Source organism: Leopardus geoffroyi, chromosome C3 (assembly GCF_018350155.1).
Source record: "Leopardus geoffroyi isolate Oge1 chromosome C3, O.geoffroyi_Oge1_pat1.0, whole genome shotgun sequence".
Classification (NCBI taxonomy): Eukaryota; Metazoa; Chordata; class Mammalia; order Carnivora; family Felidae; genus Leopardus; species Leopardus geoffroyi.
Window position 1 is genome coordinate 114855184 of NC_059338.1, and position 19654 is coordinate 114874837.

The window sequence follows — 19654 nt, forward strand, 5'->3', positions numbered from 1 at the left end:
ACGCTGGTGCCTGTCCCTGATAGTCCATAGGGCTTGTTTTTTTTTGTTTTTTTTTTTTTTTAAGGCTCTTGTGTCCAAAGATTGAGGTACCCGGGACCTCCTGGATTCAGCAACACTTTTCCACCCGATGGGTTAATCACAGTACATGGCACCTGGTTCCTACAAATAAAATCCTTGTGTCATGAAGAGATTTATGTTATTGATCTTTCCTTGAATTTGGAGAGTTAAGGGCTATTGGGGATGAGTGCTGTTAGCCCTCCCATAACTATCCACTCTGTCCCCCTCCCCCCGGAAGGTAAAAAATAAAAGAGAAGAGAAAACACAACAACGTAGATTTATAATGTCAGAGTAAGTTGACTTCTCAGTAAAATTCTAAGATTTTCATTTTAATGCTTTACTGTGTGTGAAATTATCTCCTTCCTTTTTATTACATTTGAGCTTGCCAGAATGATCTATCAACAAGCATATTCTGAGAGTCTTTTTCAAAGTGCTAGGCTTGGTGTGCAGTGAGAGCGATGGGTACATAGGATTTCTTCTTTTTTTTTTTTTAGAATTAGCCACTTTAATATGTATATATTTTTAATGTTTTATTTATTTTTGACAGAGACAGAGCATGAGTGGGGGAGGGGCAGAGAGAGAGGGAGACACAGAATCCGAAACAGGCTCCAGGCTCGAGCTGTCAGCACAGAGCCCGACGCGGGGCTCGAACTCACGGACCGCGAGATCATGACCTGAGCCGAAGTCGGACGCTCAACCGACTGAGCCACCCAGGCGCCCCACACAGGATTTCTTCTGATGCTAGAAAACGTACATTCCTCAGAATAAGGCTGATCGGTGCAAAGAGACCAGATTTCCATTGTAGACTAGTAGTATTTGCTGCTTTCTGCATAAATTCCACCTGGAATATCTGACCGAACTCAGGCCATTACTTAAATGTTGCATAAATCTGATGAGTATTAAAAGCAACCTTTATGTTCATCTCCGTATTTTTTCGTTTGGAGTTAGTAGCTGGCCAGAGGTATTTCACGGGGTTAACCTGTTTTACTTAGGTAGGTCACTAGATAGTTTGGATGCATTAGGGAGCTCACCTCGAGGTTAATTGAACCGTATTTGTATTTCACGTCCCTTCCCTCTTCCCTGTGGAGATAGAAGTTGCTCACGGGTGGGGCCGGAAGCTGATATCCTATGGAGTTTATAATCCCGTTGTGTTGGAGTACGAAGGGACTCTAAAAGCAAACAGGTGCCACTTCCAAGGTTGTCCGGGACACCGAGGCGGGATCGGTGAGGTGGGCTCACAGAGGTCAGGCGCCCCACATCTGGGGCGACCCAGGCTCAGGTGCTGCGCTGGGTCACATGCACGCCAGTGTTGGTAAAAGCGGACCAGGTCCACTGGTTGGAAGGAGGCTCCCGGCCCGCCCTCTCATTCCTGTCGTGCTCCCACAGGCCAACTTGCCCCTGCTGCAGCGCGAGCTCCTCCACTGCGCAAGGCTGGCCAAACAGAACCCTGCCCAGTACCTCGCCCAGCATGAACAGCTGCTTCTGGATGCCAGCACCACCTCACCTGTTGACTCCTCAGAGCTGCTTCTCGATGTGAACGAAAACGGGAAGAGGCGAACTCCAGACAGGTGAGCGGGGGCGGGGAGGACCCTGGACTCACCGTGGCCTTCTCCTCCCATCTATGGAACGAACACCGTGTTTCGCGTCACATCTGAACTGCTGTCCCCTTGCAACACAGCACCGCGCTAGGGTGGCCGTCTCTGAGCTTGTGCTGGCCCGGGGTGGGGGGATGTTACAGAGCGATGATGAATCTCTGTCCCGTGTCAGTCAGTCTTTGGTGCAGGTTTATCGTCGTTAAAGGAAAAGGTGAAGATGAACAATATTCAGATATCCTAGGTGCCACTGATGGTCCTTAGACATACAGTCAAGACTGAGATTCTTATTTATTAGATAATTCAACCCGACCACATATTTTTCCCTTCAGTGTTAGGAAATTTGCCGTTCCAGGTTTTCTCAGTACACAGTGGTTTTGAAGGCTGGCCTTTAGGCGTTGCTCAATAAACACAATGCAATAGCTTTTTCATTTGGGGTTTATCTGAGTTACGACAAAACTTCGGGGAAGCTAGATGAACTGAGTGAAGATAGGCGTTAAGTTAATAGGATTAATAGATGGCATTTTTTGCTGAATAGCTTATCAGCCAATATTCATTCCATCAGACACTCTGCTCTCGCACCTGAGAATTCTAAGAACTGTAAAACGAAGCCCCTTCTCCATTCAGCCCTACAAAGTGGTTGTTGAATAAGGCGTTTCCATGAAATTTCTCATGTGCCTGTTAAAATAATTTTCTTGAGGACCTCATTCTCCTATATAAATATTTTCTAATAGAGGAGTATGAAGCCTTATTAGCAGCATCCTGCATAGTATTTGTAAAAATATGGAACTGTATCCAAAGGAAACTGTATTCAGAAATGTGTTTGTCACGTGATTTGTCTCCTTTCTCTACTTACCCATTCTCTCTTTCTGCATGCCATCAGGCATGAATGTGACAGCCTTTGAGGGGGTTAACGTTCTGGCACAATTCTGTTCCAGATTCATAGGAGCTTATGATCCTTGGAGCTACTCAGAGACATCTATCCATGACCGACTTAGCTACCCTTAAATGTATTAGCTGCTTTGCAAATCAGGATGTTATTAAAAGCCAGCCAGTTTACATACAGTTATTACATAATCCTCTGTTAAGCAGTTTTTATGCTACAGTCTCTGGAATTTTTCTCCTCTCGACGTAGGACCCTTTAGTGGTTTAAAATCCTAAAGCAAAAGGTTAAACGTTAGTTTACTTCTGACATGCTGTAGACCCACCTCCAAACATGACCTGCCTGCAGTGCTGCTTTCTTGTCTTTGCAAGCCGTATTTCCTCAGTCGTACTGCAGCATTTGGTACTTCAGCTTTTAAAGGAAGCCGCTTAATCCAGGTGTCTGAGTGGTGTCCACATGATACTGAAAACCAAGAGCCAGCCTGAGAACAGATGATTCGCAGGTTCCTTACTCTGATTCTAACCCATTTACCCTGCAGGAAATCAGTACTATGTGCAGGTAGTACTGCTCCATTTTTCTAGGATCATATCAAAGAATTAGGGAGAGAGTAGATGGACACTTGGGAAGGAAACATTTGAGTGGGCGCTCGGATACCAGGGAAAGGTTTAGATGGCTGCCATAAAGGTAAAGATAATCCTATAGGGCAAAGTTGGAAGTGGACACCACCTGTTCTAGAAACCCCAATTGCTGACTAGCAGACAAAACAGTTTCATTTCCTTCTCTATATTCCCAGCCCTTGCCCCACTGGTTTTCTTTCCAGTGTTTTCTATTTGAAGGTGTTGTGCCTGCAGACTTTGCTCAGACGACGCTGAGGTGAGCCTTGAGCAGTGTGCTAACACTGATATGGAAACTTCCTTTAAGTTCCATAGATAATCAGCATTTTTGTTTTGGTGATCTGTAGCTGTATGTGCATGCATGTTTGCATGCGATCAAGTAGAACTTTCTTAAAAGAGCCTCCAGGCTCATTCTCCCTTCGGTTATTCATCGAGAGTTGCTGGCGTCAGAATTCACACAGTTGCTCTTGGGCTGGAACATTCTTTTGCAAGTGGGACCCCGAAGTGTGTGTTTTAATGGAAGGATGGCAAGTGGCTTTCCTTAGACTTAGGAGGATGGGTAATGAGAACATGTTGTGTAAATACATTTGTATCTTGTGGGAATGTGATCAGAGCCAAGAAAATATGGGTCTCTACAGTATTTTTTTGCATATATTTTCTGCATCTTGTTTGCATATGCATTTTCCTCTTCTCCGGTTATTTATCTGTATATCCAGATCTACTATATGAAATTTTATAGAGTATGGAGCTGACAGCAGAGCTTTTTTTGTTTTACTGAATGTTTTGTTGGTGCATATGGTCTGACATGGATGAGCAGCCACGGTGAGATTTTGGAGTCTATTAAACTGGCTCATTAAAAAGATCAATCTGTTTCTGTAATAACACTGGGAACCATCAGTCACTAAAAGAGGGAAAAACTGACACCTGAGGAGAAAACACATTTTGGTAATTTGTTCATGACATGTCACGAACAAAAGAGCGCTCTATATTTTGTTTACAACTTTAGGGGCTCAAATTCTGTGACGATTGCAGATTTAACCCACTGAACAGTCATCGTGAATTTCAGGGATGGGTTTTGGCAAATGTAACTTTCGTCTCATCCTTAAATGTGATTGCCACTGGTGATTTTTTTTTCTTCTTCTTTTCTTAAACATTATTGTTATTTACAGAGAAATGAACACTCTGGGGGAATCTATGACATTTTTTTTTCTGTCAAAAAAAACAAAAACAAACCTGAAATCTAGTCAACTTCCTTTTTAAAATATCTCCAGGGTGAATTTTCTGAACAACTATACTGAGTTGGTAGGTTTGTGGTAGAATAGTGTACAACCTGACTTAGAAAAAGACAATTTTCATTTTAAAATCATGCCATTATTTAAAATGCTGAGGAAAGTAAATGGAAAATTCTGATTTCTACTCTTCGTTGACATTTAAAAGTTGATTGGTTACGGTAGACCTTTATTTTGTCACTCTGTGAAGGAAGAAGATGACAAAGGGGATGGGGACCTTCCTTGCACTGGTTACACAAAGTGACCACTTTCTTTTTTTTTTTTTTAACGTTTATTTATTTTGAGACAGAGAGAGACAGAGCATGAACAGGGGAGGGGCATAGAGAGAGGGAGACACAGAATCTGAAACAGGCTCCGGGCTCTGAGCCGTCAGCACAGAGCCCGACGCGGGGCTCGAACTCACGGACCATGAGATCATGACCTGAGCCGAAGTCGGACACTTAACCGACCGAGCCACCCAGGTGCCCCCAAAGTGACCACTTTCAAAGACAAGACTAGAAGGGCACTCTTTAAAACTTCTCACCATGAGAGTCATGAAGCCACTCACACTTTCATATGGGGTGAGGAGGGAAAGAACAATTAGACAAGGCTGCATTCCTTTGAGACTGCAAAATGGTTAAAAAAACTTTAGGGTGAGAAAAAAAAAAACCTGTGTTCTGTTAATTATCATTGCTACCTTTCTTTGCTCACAGCTTTGATATCGCAGCTTTGGGTCATAATGTGTCTTTAATACTGTGTTCACACCTGTTCATGCTGATCTTCTGACTCAGAGAATCTTTCTTGCTTAAGAAATCCAGCTGAATGATCTTTGGGTTTGTATGGGTAACACGAGTTCCACCTCCACCCCTTACTATTTCAAATGATCAGTGTTAAATATTAATCCTCTTCTTCTAGGCCATCATTTTAATTTAACTATGCTTTAAATCGTTCTCACCTTAACACATCGAGACTTTATTGTGTAGGCCACGTAGTTGCACTATTATATATTTCCTCCTTCCTCAATAATTAAATATTATTTTCTACAAAGACTTGTTTGACCTTTAGAATTCTGCAGCTTGTCAGCGGGGAGGGATCTTTGGGATCTACCAGGCCAACCCTTTCTCTTTAGGCTCGAGGAAACGAAGGCCCAAAGAACTTGCCTAAAGTCACAAAGCTTCTTAGTGGCAAACCCAGCATATTTACATACCTGAAATCTTGCAGTTGCACAAATTCTGTTTTAATATGCAGTCTAAATAAGCTCAACGAGAAATTGGGTGCCCCCCCCCCCCTTACTCTCCTCCTTTACTCATTTCTGCCGTGTAACTGCCCAAGTGGGTAAATGTGATAGTATAATCTGGGGGTTTATAAATCTTTTCAGGGACAGGATCCGCAGTCAGCCAGGTTTCCTGACTTAATGAGTAAGTTAAAAAATACTGAAGGTTGGAGGGTCAGAAGGCAGTCGTTTTGAAACCGTGTTGGTTGATGTTAAGATGGGTCATCACAGCACATGCCAGCTGAACCTACGAGGCCCATTTTTCCATTTCCGTAGAATAAGTGAGGTTTCGATGTTTTTGTCTTTCTAGAAAGAAAAGGTAGATACACTTTACAGGGAGTGGTAGGATTAACTGATGATGCAAGTAAGAATTAAGTTCGTATCGTCTTTTGCATTCGGTTGTCTATGACAAAATGTAGGGAATTTATGTTACATTCACGCATTCTTGTTTCGTGTCACATCTTTTACACAGTCTTGAGTTGCGTGAAGTGAGTAGTCATTCTTCTAGAGGTGACTTTTTTTTATATAGTCAGATCAATTGTGAAGGTTTCTAGTGAAATAGGATCAAGTTGCATTTACGTGATAAGAAGACTTGCATGGTTGTAGGGGATGTTTTGGTCTCTCCACACCAACCTCGGCATGAACTTGCCAGCCTTGCTTCTTGCTGCTCTCCTAGGGTCTAGCCCTGCTGAATACTCCTCATGCTTGAGTCTGTGTTCTGGTGATTTCTGCCCTTTTCCTTGGTTCTTGTATGTCATCATTCTATCCATACTTTATAGGCTAAGTCAGTATCTACTATTTGAATGAAGGCTTCCCAATCATAACACTAAAAATGGCTACCGTTTGGAGTGTCTGGGTGGCTTAGGTGGTTAAGCGTCCGACTCTTGGTTTTGGCTTAGGTCATGATCTCATGGTTCGTGGTGTGTAGCCTCACGTCAGGCTCTGCACTGAGAGCACTGGAGCCTCCTTGGGATTCTCTCTCTCCCTCTCTCTCTCCCTCCCCCTCTGCCCCTCCGCTGCTCACAAGCTTAATCTCCTTATCTCTCTGTATCTCTGTCTCAAAAATAAACTTAAAAAAATGGTTACTATTTTCCCGAGCACTTAAGATGTGCCAGTTCTCACGCTAAATAACCGACATATTAATATATAGTAGGCCCCTGCCATCCGTGGGCATACGTTCCAAGCAGCCCCCCGCAGCGGATGCCTAAAACCACTCTGAATACTATGTTTTTTCCTCTACGGACATACCTGCGATAAAGTTGGATTTACAAATCAGGCACAGTAAGAGATCAGCAGCCACGTGAATAATATAGAACAGTTGTAACAACACGCTGTAATAAAAGTTTGTGTGAACGTGGTCTCAGAATATCTTACTCACCCTTCCTGTGATGAGGTGGGATGAAAGAATGCCCACGTGATGAGATGAAGTGACATGGATGACGTGGGCATCGCGATGTCGCATCAGGCTATGATAACAGGCCCTCAGATGATTCGTTAGAAGGAGGGTCATGTGCTCCAGGACTGCGGTTGACCATGGGAGCTGGGAAACCGCAGAGAGGGGGGGACTACCGTAGGGCACTTACTCTGACAGTCCTCCGGTGTACAGGCAGGCTGGAGAATGGGCCTGAGGTCACATGGCTTGTAAGAGGCACTGATGGGATTCTGATCCTTCCTCCTCTGACTCAAACTCCCATGCTCTTACAGCTACGTTTCTTCTACCGCCAGCCACTGCATGCCCCACCTTGAGCACAAAGTGACTTGGTTAAGTTATTGAATGCCAAATGCGTGCTGGGCTCCGCACGCGGAGTTTTTCAGATAGCCCTCTTAGGAGCTCTGAGACCGCCATTCTCACTTTGTGGATGAAAACACAGAGGCTCATAGGGGTTAAGCTTTCTAAGTTCCAGCAATCAGCGGTGCCAAAATCTGAAGCCCTCTCCATAGCCTCCGCTCTTTCGAGTGTCATCGTGGAGTGATCTTTATTCCTAACAGCCCAGTCCCCTCTTGTACTATTTTTATGCTACCTGCCAAATTCAGGTCCTGCATGGGCGTATAGGAGCCTTATGTCTCTGATGAAATTGTGTTTATTTCTTGCCAGCACGCTTCCAGATAAGTCTAGTACTGAGAGGTAATCATATGAGGAGGGTATTGGGGGGATCGTGAGTTGTGTTTTGGTCATCTTTGTATTCCCACTAAAGCTTAGGACAGCGCATTACACACACTAGATGTCTGAACCAAAACAAAGGAAAGCGCCACACGCACAACACGCATAACAACAACAATGCCAGCACTACTGGAACAAAGGAAGTTAAGCTGAATGCCGTCATTTCCAGGAGTATACCAAATGGGCTCTCCCTCAAGAATCTTGCTTGCTTGCTTGCTTACTTTCTTGCTTTCTCCTGTTTTAAAAGACACCTATCTGAAACAGCCACAACCATGAAAATCGCCATGAGTAGCCCAGGGACAAAATGCCATGACTGGTTCACTGACGGGAAAAAAACTGGAGGGCTCCAGTTGGAATGTCTAGATGAGAGTGTAAGAAAGCACAGTTGCAGAGAGAGGTCAGGAGCAGGAGAACGTGAGTACCTTGCAGTGGCCAGAAATTAGGAAAGGCACGGGGACAGCCAGCAGCAAGTACCCCAGCTGCTGAGCAGGTGGCAAGCTTTAGGAGACACGGGAGGCAAGACTCAGATGGCTCTGCGAACCCACAGATTGTAATCTTTGAAGATCCAGGCGTGGTGGGTGTCTGTCTGGAGTGGCAAACGCCCACCTGCATCTTATTCACTCCTGAAAGTATTAGCATACTGCTCAGGAAGCTGTCTCCTGGGTGCTGCTTTAGCCGTGAAGAGACGAAGGCACTTCTTGCCGTATGGCCCAGCGGTGATGGTCCTGTGTCATCCAGCTCTCTGTGCTTCCCCATCTTCCTCCAGGGAGATGGCAAGAACGTTGAAACCACCCTGGGGTGTCATGAAGAATTAGCTTTGATTTTCCTTTTAGGGAGGCAGGGTAATTTGTTAATATATTTCATTTCAGATACATTACTCAACACCAGTGGAAAGGTGTTCTGTAAAATTTTTACCTAAACTCACCTAGTTCCTAACAATTCCTGAAGAGACCTTTGGCTGATTTGTGTTCTGAAAATAGGATGTCAAGAATGATATCCCTCCACTTTGGTTCAGCGTCCGGTTAGTCTCTGGGAACCTTAACAAATCACACGTGTTCAGAAAGGGAAGGAAGATGTATTTAAGTTATTAATGTCTTTGGGCTTCATGAACATACAACTGTTTACCTCCTGAGATTTAAGTATGCACTTCTGAAATAGAAAAATACATGCGTATGTTTTGATTGTGACAGTCTGCTGGCATCTTAGCCCTGGCTCTGGCTGAGATGCTGGTTGAGGGAGACAGTGGTGGGAGCAGCCCGAGATGAGGTGTCCTGGGGTAGGGCAGGGGGTCTGTGCCAGGCAGTCAAGCCCTTGGCGGCACTTGATTAGGAGAGGAAAGTTGTAGCATGACTTCCAAGTGTCTACTTGGGCGACTAGGTAGAAGGTGGCAAAATTGACCAGCACAGGAAGTACCAGAGAAGGATGAGGTCAGTTTGGACATGTCCTGTTTGAAATACCTGTGGTAACTCAAAGTGAGGACCCAGCACAGATATTGATTTGCAATAGCACTGAGGTTAGAATTTGTAAGTTTTTTTTCCTTGCCATTCTGTCGCCTATTATGCTGTCCAGATTTGCATCTCTCAGAGCAGCAATCTTCATAGTGATATTTTCCACCACATTTTCTTTTTTTTGAGGGAAAAAAAAAAATGCCTGTTCGAGTCATGTAGGAGATTGGTCCTCTCATTCTGTCTGTCATGATTTTATTATAATAACTTTTTCCGTTTCCCTCATTTCCTTGAATGTTACACTGTTCTATATAAATAGGGATTATCAGCGCACACTAGCCAATCATAAGTTTTGAAATACTTTATGTAGAGGAAAATGTTTGAAAAATGTGGTGTTGTTTTTTTTTTCTAAAATGGCTCACAGCCTTTATTACTGAGGAGCTGGGGGGAAAACACAGCCTGAGATGCGGTAAAATGTAAATTAGGTCACCTCTTAAGTTTTGGTGTGTGTGTGTGTGTGTGTGTGTGTGTGTGTGTTTTAACACATATTGTTTGCCTTTGGTCCCATTTTATTGGACAGGAAACTGAAGCCAGAATGTTAACTTTCCCAAGGTCACACAGCTGAGTCCTGAATGGCCCTCTATTCTTAGGGTCATCAGACTCTTGAGAGAGGAATGATTGAGTTGGGTTATGTTCAGGAGAATTTCTGCTGGGGAGATGGAATATTCTCAGGCTGATTTAAAAAACAAACAAACAAGAAAAATGCCTCCTGGAAATCTCTGAGACGTGACAGACTTCCCACTCGAATCTGAATTATTTCAAGAGTATGCTGGGATGAGACAATGAAAAGCGATGGGACAGTTTGTTAGTTCGGCCCGATACGCTTTGAAAGGGCAACATGTAAAGGGCTAATTTGGAATTTGCTCAAGCAAATGAGGTGGAGACAGTTGTAGGCATTTCTAAGAAGACGGCAAATAGCGCTTCAGATGTTTTAGTCACCTTTCTGGACATACATCCTTTGAATAGGGCTGCCCTTGTAACTGGACATGGTGATTTGTGGAAGCACCAGGGAGACTTCTTCATAGCTTTGTTTCTATAAGCCGTGAATGTTTTAATGCTTTGCTGGTAAAATATAGCTAACTTTGTGAGGTGATGAGCTTTATTGTTTCAATAGGCTAGCAGAGTCCTGGGACCCAGGATAGGACAGCAGGGACCTGATAGAAATGATAGGATAGACTCAGGACCTGGCCCTGCTTCTTAGATACTAATGTATCTATTCTACTAATGTAGAAACTAATGTTTAGGGGGGAAAAGCTTCGTTTTTCATAATAATAGGTCATCGAAGTAACAGCACTGATCAGACAGCTGATCTGAGGGTTCAAGTACATAACATATCCAACCACTTGGAAAATTATAAGAATTCTTCCAGTGTTGTGTGTTGCTGTTATCATTGAACCAGGAGAGACAAAACCAGTAAGTTGTGTGGTTTGACAGCTGAGTCAGAGATATTTGTGTATTTAGAAATTCGACAGGGGCTGCTACAAGGTATTTAGAGGATAGTTTTTATTTTTGCGCCAAAAATCAGCTACAAATATTTATAAATTGTCCAAAGCAAAGAACAGAGAAGTTCTCTGTCGGCTAATGTGGTTGACTTTGACACTGTCGGGCCAGAGGACCATTAGCCCTGTGTGTTTTGATCATGACCCTGATGGCATAAGTGACATGTAGATGTAAACAGAATAATTGAATTGCAGGGTTTTCAAGCTAGCAAGGACCTCAGAAATCATCTAGTCCAGTGGTTTTCAAACTTGGTATTAGCAGCAGACTTTTTCCTTTAAAATGGAACCTTAGGTGGAACCCCAACTGGTAAAACAGATAAGAATAAGGGGTTTCCTCTGGCCCTTGAAATCTTGATTGTTTGGGGGAAAAGTTCTTCATTACCTGCAGAATCCCTTAAAAGCACCTCAGGGGGCACAGTTTGAAAACCACTGATCTAGTCCAACCCTTTCATTTTACAGATGAGCAAACTGAGGTCCAGAGAGGTTAAGTGGCTTGCCCAAGGTCACACAGCTAGTCGTGGAAGAGCCAGGACTAGATCTCAGGTCTCTTGATTCCCAGTCCAGTGCTCTTTCCACTACACCACCCTGCCGGTAAGGTAGGTGCTGTGTTAGCATTATGTTCGTAGCTACTAATAGTCTTCAGTATTTTCCAAATGCTGGTCATGCACATTGAATGTTGAAGTGTGTTATTCAGAAATGTAGAGGATATGAAAATACAGATTCGAATGACATAAATATATTCTGAGAAGATAAATTGATAGCTAGAATGTTCCCTTTCCCTTTTGAAAATTATTTTAAAGCAGTGCATTTAGCTAATGTCTGAGATACGTTGGGCATTTTAGTCTGTTATCGATGATCGGTATGTATGGAGTCAATGTGTTTCAGACACATGCTCTGATGGGGCGGCATTAAGACTTCTGGCTGCCACTCTCGCGAGGACCGTGCCCTGCTGTCATTTCCAACGTTGCCCAGGCTCCTGTCTCTAGAACGGTGCATCTTTCTTCGGCATGCAGTGGGCATATATTCATTTCACATTGAACCCTGCAGAGTTTCAGTTCTCTGTGTGCTTGGGCCTTCTGTCTCTAACTCCTCCATCCTCCTCAACCGGTGTGTATAAACTGTCACCAAGGCTCTACCCTAAAGGGACATACGGGATGGTTCATGATAGAATCTTCCTGCTCTAATCTCTGCATCTCTGTTGTTGAGTTAGTTTCCACGAAGATCCCTCTGTTATCATCAGACAGAGTATCCTGGACAGTAGGAAACCAGGAGAAGTGTCTTAAAAGGTCTCTATGCTATTGTCACCCACCTAAAACCAAAAGGCATGTGGAAATCTACAGTTACTGTGACTTGGTAGAATTCTCGTGGGGAAATTTCCCTGGGAAAATAGGTGTTATCACTGGCCTAAGGACAGAGTACTGGTCTTGTGGGGAGAGCCAAACACCAAGGAAACAATTAATTTAGGAGCTGTGATTTCTGTCAGTGTTGGATGTGGATCATTCTTATCTTACTGGATATACTGAGTGGGTCTCTAAGAATAGAGATATATACAGCCCCCAAATATTTCTTTAGCCCTATTTCTGTTTGAGACTCGAGGAGCAGTGATTAGTTATCAGGGCTCATTGGTAGACTGTATTCCTTCTGAAAGCCAAGTTCAAAGCTCTGCGTATCGCATCACGAAGTACAGTCAGGGTGTGCCCATCTTGCCCTGAGACCTGATGACAGGTCACATAAGCTCTCTGGGCGAGCTTCCTCTGCTTTAAGGGGGGCTTACTTCCAGGTGGCTGTTTATGACTGCTGATGAATGATCTCGGTGACAAAGGCAATGTCAGACTCCCAGACATGGCATGGCTTTGCTGTATTAGTTAAGTTGGGTCAGCCCTTTGCAGTAGAACTTTCTGGGATGATGGAAATGTTCTGTATCTGTGCAGTCCGATACCGTTGCCAGAGGTGGTGATTGAGTACCCGAAATGTGGCTACTGCTAATGAAGGACTGAATTTTAAGCTTAATTTCAGTTAGCCTCCAGTGAAATTTAGACAGCTGCATGTAGCTATTGTATTGGGCAACACAGCTCTTAGATGTTCTGGCATGAAAGTCAGATGCCAAGTTGGATAAATGGAACAGACTCCCCTTAAGAATTCATCAAGAGAGTGATGCCACAGTACCTTGATGAATCTTCATCGAAGATAGTTCAGTTTTAGGGTAATTTGTTTGAAATCAGGTACTCATTTTTGAATGAAAGTGTTAACCATAGAGGGAGGTTGGGATTCCTCTTACTTGTGACCCAGCCAGCTGAGTTTCAACTGAAAAGATATTTGCTAACTTGAGGAGTTATTTTCTCATGTGTGCAGTCCTGTGATTCTTTAGGCCTCAGTATGGGTTTCAGTGAATTCCCATAGGTCTTCTGGGAAGCTGAGTTTTAGAAAGTTTCTGGCCAATAAAGAAGCATTCTGTTTATATTATAAGTTCAAATGTGAGTATCTGAACTATGCTGGCTTTTGAGTAACATGACGCAACTCTTTTCTTCCCCCTTTAGAACCAAAGAAAATGGCTTTGACAGAGAGCCTTTGCACTCAGAACATCCAAGCAAGCGACCATGCACTATTAGCCCAGGCCAGCGGTACAGTCCAAATAACGGCTTGTCCTACCAGCCCAATGGCCTGCCTCACCCCACCCCACCTCCACCTCAGCATTACCGTTTGGATGATATGGCCATTGCCCACCACTACAGGGACTCCTATCGACACCCCAGCCACAGGGACCTCAGGGACAGAAACAGACCTATGGGTAAGACTGAAGGATCTGTTCACTTCTTACGGGATTGGAGGCGTAAAGACTCACTCATTACTTCTCAACTGAACTTGAGGCTTGAAATCTGTGATAGGGGTAAAAATTCTCCTTCCTTTCTTTTTGTTGTCTCCTTTATGAGAACACTTGGCTAGTATTAATATGTTCTTTAACAGCTATGCTTTCTCTCTCAGTTACTTACCATCTTCATGGCAGCAGGCTAATTTTTTTTTTTTTTTGGAAGGGGGCATCTACATTAATAATAGGGGCGCCTGGGTGGCTCAGTCAGTTAAGTGTCGACTTCGGCTCAGGTCACGATCTCGCAGTCTGTGGGTTCGAGCCCCACGTCGGGTGCTGTGCTGACAGCTCAGAGCCCGGAGCCTGCTTCAGATTCTGTGTCTCCCTCTCTCTCTGCCTCTCCCCCGCTCATGCTCTGTCTCTCTTTCTCTCTGTCTCTCAAAAATAAACATTAAAAAAAATTTTTTTTTCGATTAAGTCCTCAACAAATGCAAAGTGAATTTTTAGTTTCACATTAGAGATTTCGTATGCAGCCTGTCTGCCATAGATATTTTTTTTTAATGTTAAAATGTTTTTTTTCTCCTTTCATTGTACTTTTATTTCAGATAGTCTCAGAGTTCAGTTTGCTTTTCCCAGCCTGTGTGATATTCTGTATTTGAAAAATATGACATGGCATGATGTCTCTGGCTTAAATCAACAGGTGTTCTTTGAGGAATGATGTGGTACTCTTTTCACCTGAAAGTGACAGTGATTGAATTTAGTATTGACAGTTTTGTGTCATAGATCAAAGTACCAGAGAAAGAATGAGTTTGGGTAAATATGTGTTCCATCCGCCTGGGTTCATTCCTTCTTTACATAAAACTACTGAAGCGAAGCGTTTAGGAGACATTGCCTTCTAAAGAGCAAGTGTCCGCCATGACAAATAAGAGGGAAGATGAACAAGGTAAGATTTGACACACGGCGTCAGAGCCCTGTTCCTGGGCTCTTGTAATTCTCATTTTGACGAATCGAGCTACTTGTAAACTGAGAGCAACAGCCGATCATTTCTCCCTTTTCCATCTCCTGTGTCAGCCATGTCACCACATGCCAGCGGGACTTCTTCAGTCAGCTGATTGTTGATGAACTTTCCTGATGTGGTAGACCCGGTGGACAGGATAGAGAAAACAGCAAGGGGTGACGTCTAAGTAGGAAACTAGAACACAGAGCTGAGGGTGCGGAACTTAGGGAAACACAGCCAGCCAGTTGTCTGCTGCTCGAGTAGCAGAGGCAGAGTTTCTAGCCACAGACAGAGATGGCGTGATGAGCAACAGTTTATGTTCAGTTTCTCACTAGGCTGCTAGTGGGTAGGGCTGCCACATCGGGGTCTTTTGGCTTTCTACAAAACTTAACCCTCCAAATGTTCAGAAAGCAGAAAGTGGGGGGGGGGGAGGGGTCAGGGTGACAAGAGGGGCAGTTGAGGCCCCGGTTGTGAGATAGTAAACCAGTAGTTCTGTTGCCCCACAACGGTCATTTCTACATTTACATAGCATGTCAGGCAAATGGCTAAGCATACAATTTGTGCTTTCGTAACAGCCAATCTGTCTAGTGTTCTCTCAGGTACCATTTCTGAAGAGCTCTCAAAAATGGTTATGTTATTTCTCAATCTGGAGACAACATTTTGACCCCCAAATCAAATGTGGTAACAACCGCCTTCTAAGCAAAGGCCCTGTCATTTACTTAGGGCTTCCTGCCCCCAAGCCATAATTGCTCATTTTAAATAGAAGTGGAGTCGCCAGTTCATTGTGAGACGGTTCAAGATATCCACTCTTGTAGGTGTTAAGAAATGGCCTCTTTTTTAGGCGGCAGCAAATGCCATTTTATAAAATATTAGGTCCAGTGCACTATAAAGTAATCAGCACGGAAGTAATTACGCTTATGTGCAATGATTACGTTTTCATCTAGTAATGTAAAATATTCCTTTATGAATTCTATCTGTACCCACTGGTTTTATGTGATTTTTCTTCAGACCACGTTCCTTACCTTTTAATTATATTAGCTTATGAAACTAATAGTGCTAATCTCTATAAATATGTGCAACTACTTAACCATCCCTAAAGTCTGGCAGAGTTTAGTGTGTGTTAATGTAAAATACAATCTTGATGTACGAGTAACAAATTGTGGTGTTACATTAGGCTGCCATTTTGAGAATATAAAAATTGTCATAAAAGTATACTTGGTCTGGTATGACTTATAAATGCCTGTTATGTAGAGACATATACTCACTAGAATCTTTTAATTAATAAAATACCTTTATAAGCAACATTAGTTTATAAGTAAACTTTGAGTTTTAGTCTAGTTAGCTAAAATTTTCTGAACTATACAAACCAGTTAGAATTCAACATTATTGTTAAATTGCCCACAAATGAACATGTGCTCTTTAATGATTATGAGCTGTTTTCCCATAGTATATCCCTCTGGTATTACGAATAGAAATAAAAACTGTGGTAATGAATATTTAAGTATCTGAAATAGAGAAATTAATAAATGTAAAATTTTGAGTTGTCTTAGTTTTTCCTTTTTAAAGATTTGATTCTACCTAACAAATGACCTTCAGAGTTCAGAAGCAGCAAATGATACATTTTCTCACCAAGTACTTGGGGTCCCACATGTTTCTAATGTACGTTTTTTTTTGTTGTTGTTGTTATTTTTTTTTTAACCTTTATTTATTTTTGAGAAAGAGACAGTGCAAGCAGGGGAGGAGCAGAGAGAGAGAGGGAGACACAGAATCTGAAGCAGGCTCCAGGCTCCAGGCTCCGAGCAGTCAGCACAGAGCCTGACACGGAGCTCGAACTCAAAAACCGTGAGATGGTGACCTGAGCTGAAGTCAGACACCCAACCGACTGAGCCACCCAGGCACCCCTGTACATTTTTTTTTTTTTAATGAGATGAAGCTTAGCAGTATTCTACAAATGTTGGAATCTCATTAGCCACAGACATCTTGTTGCTCATTAATTTTATTCCAGGTGTTAGAGCTTGTGTCCTCACTGGTTTAGATCTGCTGAATTTTTGAAAAAAAAATTTTAAATGTTTATTTTTTTGAGAGAGAGAGAGAGAGAGAGAGAGCAAGCAAGCACAAGTGGGGGAGGGGCAGAGAGAGAGAGAGAGAGAGAGAGAGAGAGAGAGAGAAGGGGAAAGAGGATCCCAAGTGGGCTCTTCACTGACAGCAATGAGTCCAGTGCGGGGCTTGAACTCATGAACCATGAGATCATGACGTGAGCCTAAGTTAGCCATTAAAGCAACTGAGCCACCCGAGCACCCTTGAATTTTTGAAACTTTTGAGACCTCTGGAGTTCTTGGTCCTTAAAAGCAAATAGTAAGATGCTTCCATTGTGAAAGTCGATGCCATATTTATAACTTCATCACTCTCTGGTTGTTTTCTGTGATGACTCATTCAACGGTAGTGTTTTTTTTTCCCCCTAAAACACAAGCAACAAATAAGTCAACAAAAATTACATATTTGCAAACATTTCAACTTGAAATAGTCACAACAAACAGAGTAATAACTAAATATTATTTCCCCCAGTGTCTTTTCTATTACGCAAATTAACACATATTTGCAATGTTACTTTTTTACCAATAGGTGGCATTGACAATTTTAACTTTAAAAATGAATCTCCAAACATGCTCTAATTAGACAAGGATGGTGTGAAGTGTTTTATATTTAGATCTTTATTTAATTGGAGAAAGCACTATCCTGTATTTGTTCACTTCTATTAGCTATAAATTAAATCGCATTTCATGGTTGGCTGAAAAAGAGTCATGTGACTCATCCTCTTTATTTCTCTAAATCGGGTAAAAGAGGGGACTTCTAACCACTCTGATTTCACAGAAAATGAAGTGTCACATCTCCTAACTCTTACTGTCCTTTAACTGCTACACAATGTCCTCTTGAGAAGGAGCCTGGATGCCCAGAAGACCAAACCACACTACACTTAATCTGCTGTTCAGAGTAACAGTGTACGAAGTGCTAACCCAAAAGGAGTTTGAATCATTTAAAATGGAAAACATTGCCATAGTCCAATGCCTTTCCTTTGTAGTGGACAATAAGCTGTTTCATCCATGATGGATTTGTAGGAGGAGCAACATGTTTCCGGGGGTCTCTGATCACAGCCTTCCACCCTGTTCTCTCAGTGAGACACATTTATTTTCCGTTTTGATGAGCCTCCTACCTGATTGCTCACGTTCACTGCCGTCGGTACTCACTCGGTGCACATTTCCAGGTTACGTGTTTGGGTTGTACCTTAACTCTGATGTCAAAGAGCATTAATACTTACCGCTAGAGATTACAAATTGGGATTTTCAGCTTCTTGGCTTGGATGCGAGACATTTGTCCAAACTTAGGTCTGGTGTGTTGAATTTTTTCATAAAGGATGTCCAGTTTATTTCTTTTTGTTAATGTTTTGGTAAATTGAGTGAGTATACGTTGCTTTCACCTTGTGCCAGCCCAATTTCGTCATGGAGGTCTACGCAACAGGACTGTGTTCCTTTACCCATGCTGAAATGCGGAGAAATTTTTACCATGCTTGTTTTAAGAAAGCATAACCCTGTCCACGTAAAGTGATTTGTGCTGTCTTTATTTTTAATGCTAGAAAGCTACACTTTGAAACCACTTAATGTCCACTTGTGGTTTCTTGTATTTGTTAAGAGGATATATTTATATTTTTCACTTTGGGAACATTCTATGGATAATGGACTCAGCGCACGGTGTCACTTTACTCCGCATCTCTTCATATGTAAAGGAAAGCGTTCTGACCAGATGACCTCTAAAATTCCTTTTAGTTTTAGCATTTTATCACTCAATGAAGAGCCCATTCGGTAATTGTGAATCTGAGTATGACTTGTGTCTCCATCCAGAATCGAATGTATTTTCACATCATTTAGTTTAGTCTTTGCTAAGTGCCTGTGTGCATATGGATTATGTCCCGAATGCTTTAGGGTGATTCAGCCTTCTTCTGTACATTCATAGGGTTGCATGGCACACGTCAAGAAGAAATGATTGATCACAGACTAACAGACAGAGAATGGGCAGAGGAATGGAAACATCTTGACCATGTAAGATGTCGGTAATCATTTAGGTTAAAATATGTCTTGAAAAGAACTGGAGTGGGGTTCTATGATAAAATAGAAATGTTGGAGATGCTTTGAGGGTATTGTGTTTTGTGCTATCCTTGAGAAACCTAATGAGTGGGAACATTTGAAATCAAATCTAGGATTTGATTTCGACGTTGATAACAAAGCCGCTAACGTAAGAGAGATGTGAGGTCGTGGAAAGGAGTCCTCAAGGCCAGATCAGTGGGTTCCTGTTTTATCGCAAATGGGTCATTTAGTTTATACAGTAATGGGATTAGTATTTGGAAGTTGGCTGTGTGCCTTCAGCTGAAATCTCTGTCGTGAGTCATGTTCACGCCTCCCCCGTTTCACTCTCATTCCCATTGAGTTTACTCATCTGTTGGGTCTCCGTTTCAAATCTGACCTTTGAAGATACTAGACTGAAGCCTTCAGGAATAAAATCACATCCTTCATCGTCCTAAAAGAGTTTGTTTCGCTGCCCACCAGAGTCTTTTGCGTTGTGGTGATTGCTGTGTTCTTCCCCTGTGCCCCGTTTCTCACACAGCTGTTAAACTGCATAATGGACATGGTGGAGAAAACACGACGATCTCTCACTGTACTAAGGCGATGTCAGGAAGCAGACCGGGAGGAGCTGAATTACTGGATCCGGCGCTACAGTGACGCCGAGGACTTGAAAAAGGGTGGCGGTGGCAGCAGCAGCCACTCAAGGCAGCAGAGTCCTGTCAACCCAGACCCAGTCGCATTAGGTACCTTTTCTTTGGATGGACCTACTGAACAGACACTGCTTACCGTCTTAATGCTGGTTACATATTTAATCTGTCTTTTCGAAAATAAAGGATGTGCGGGGCATTCTAGAACGATAAACACTTGACATCCCCTGATAGGCC

The 19654-nt window shown here is 42.8% G+C and overlaps 1 protein-coding gene across 8 annotated transcripts in view; it reads left to right on the top strand.

Moving 5' to 3' along the window:
- Positions 1-19654, top strand: part of RUNX1T1 (RUNX1 partner transcriptional co-repressor 1) — a 143150-nt gene that overhangs the window by 91513 nt on the left and 31983 nt on the right. For all 8 annotated transcript variants that reach the window (XM_045454252.1, XM_045454250.1, XM_045454251.1 and 5 more), the window contains 4 exons: positions 1444-1625; positions 13390-13640; positions 18664-18749; positions 19312-19513. In XM_045454252.1, coding sequence (XP_045310208.1) covers positions 1444-1625; positions 13390-13640; positions 18664-18749; positions 19312-19513 — 721 coding nt within the window. The remainder of the gene's footprint in view (positions 1-1443; positions 1626-13389; positions 13641-18663; positions 18750-19311; positions 19514-19654) is intronic.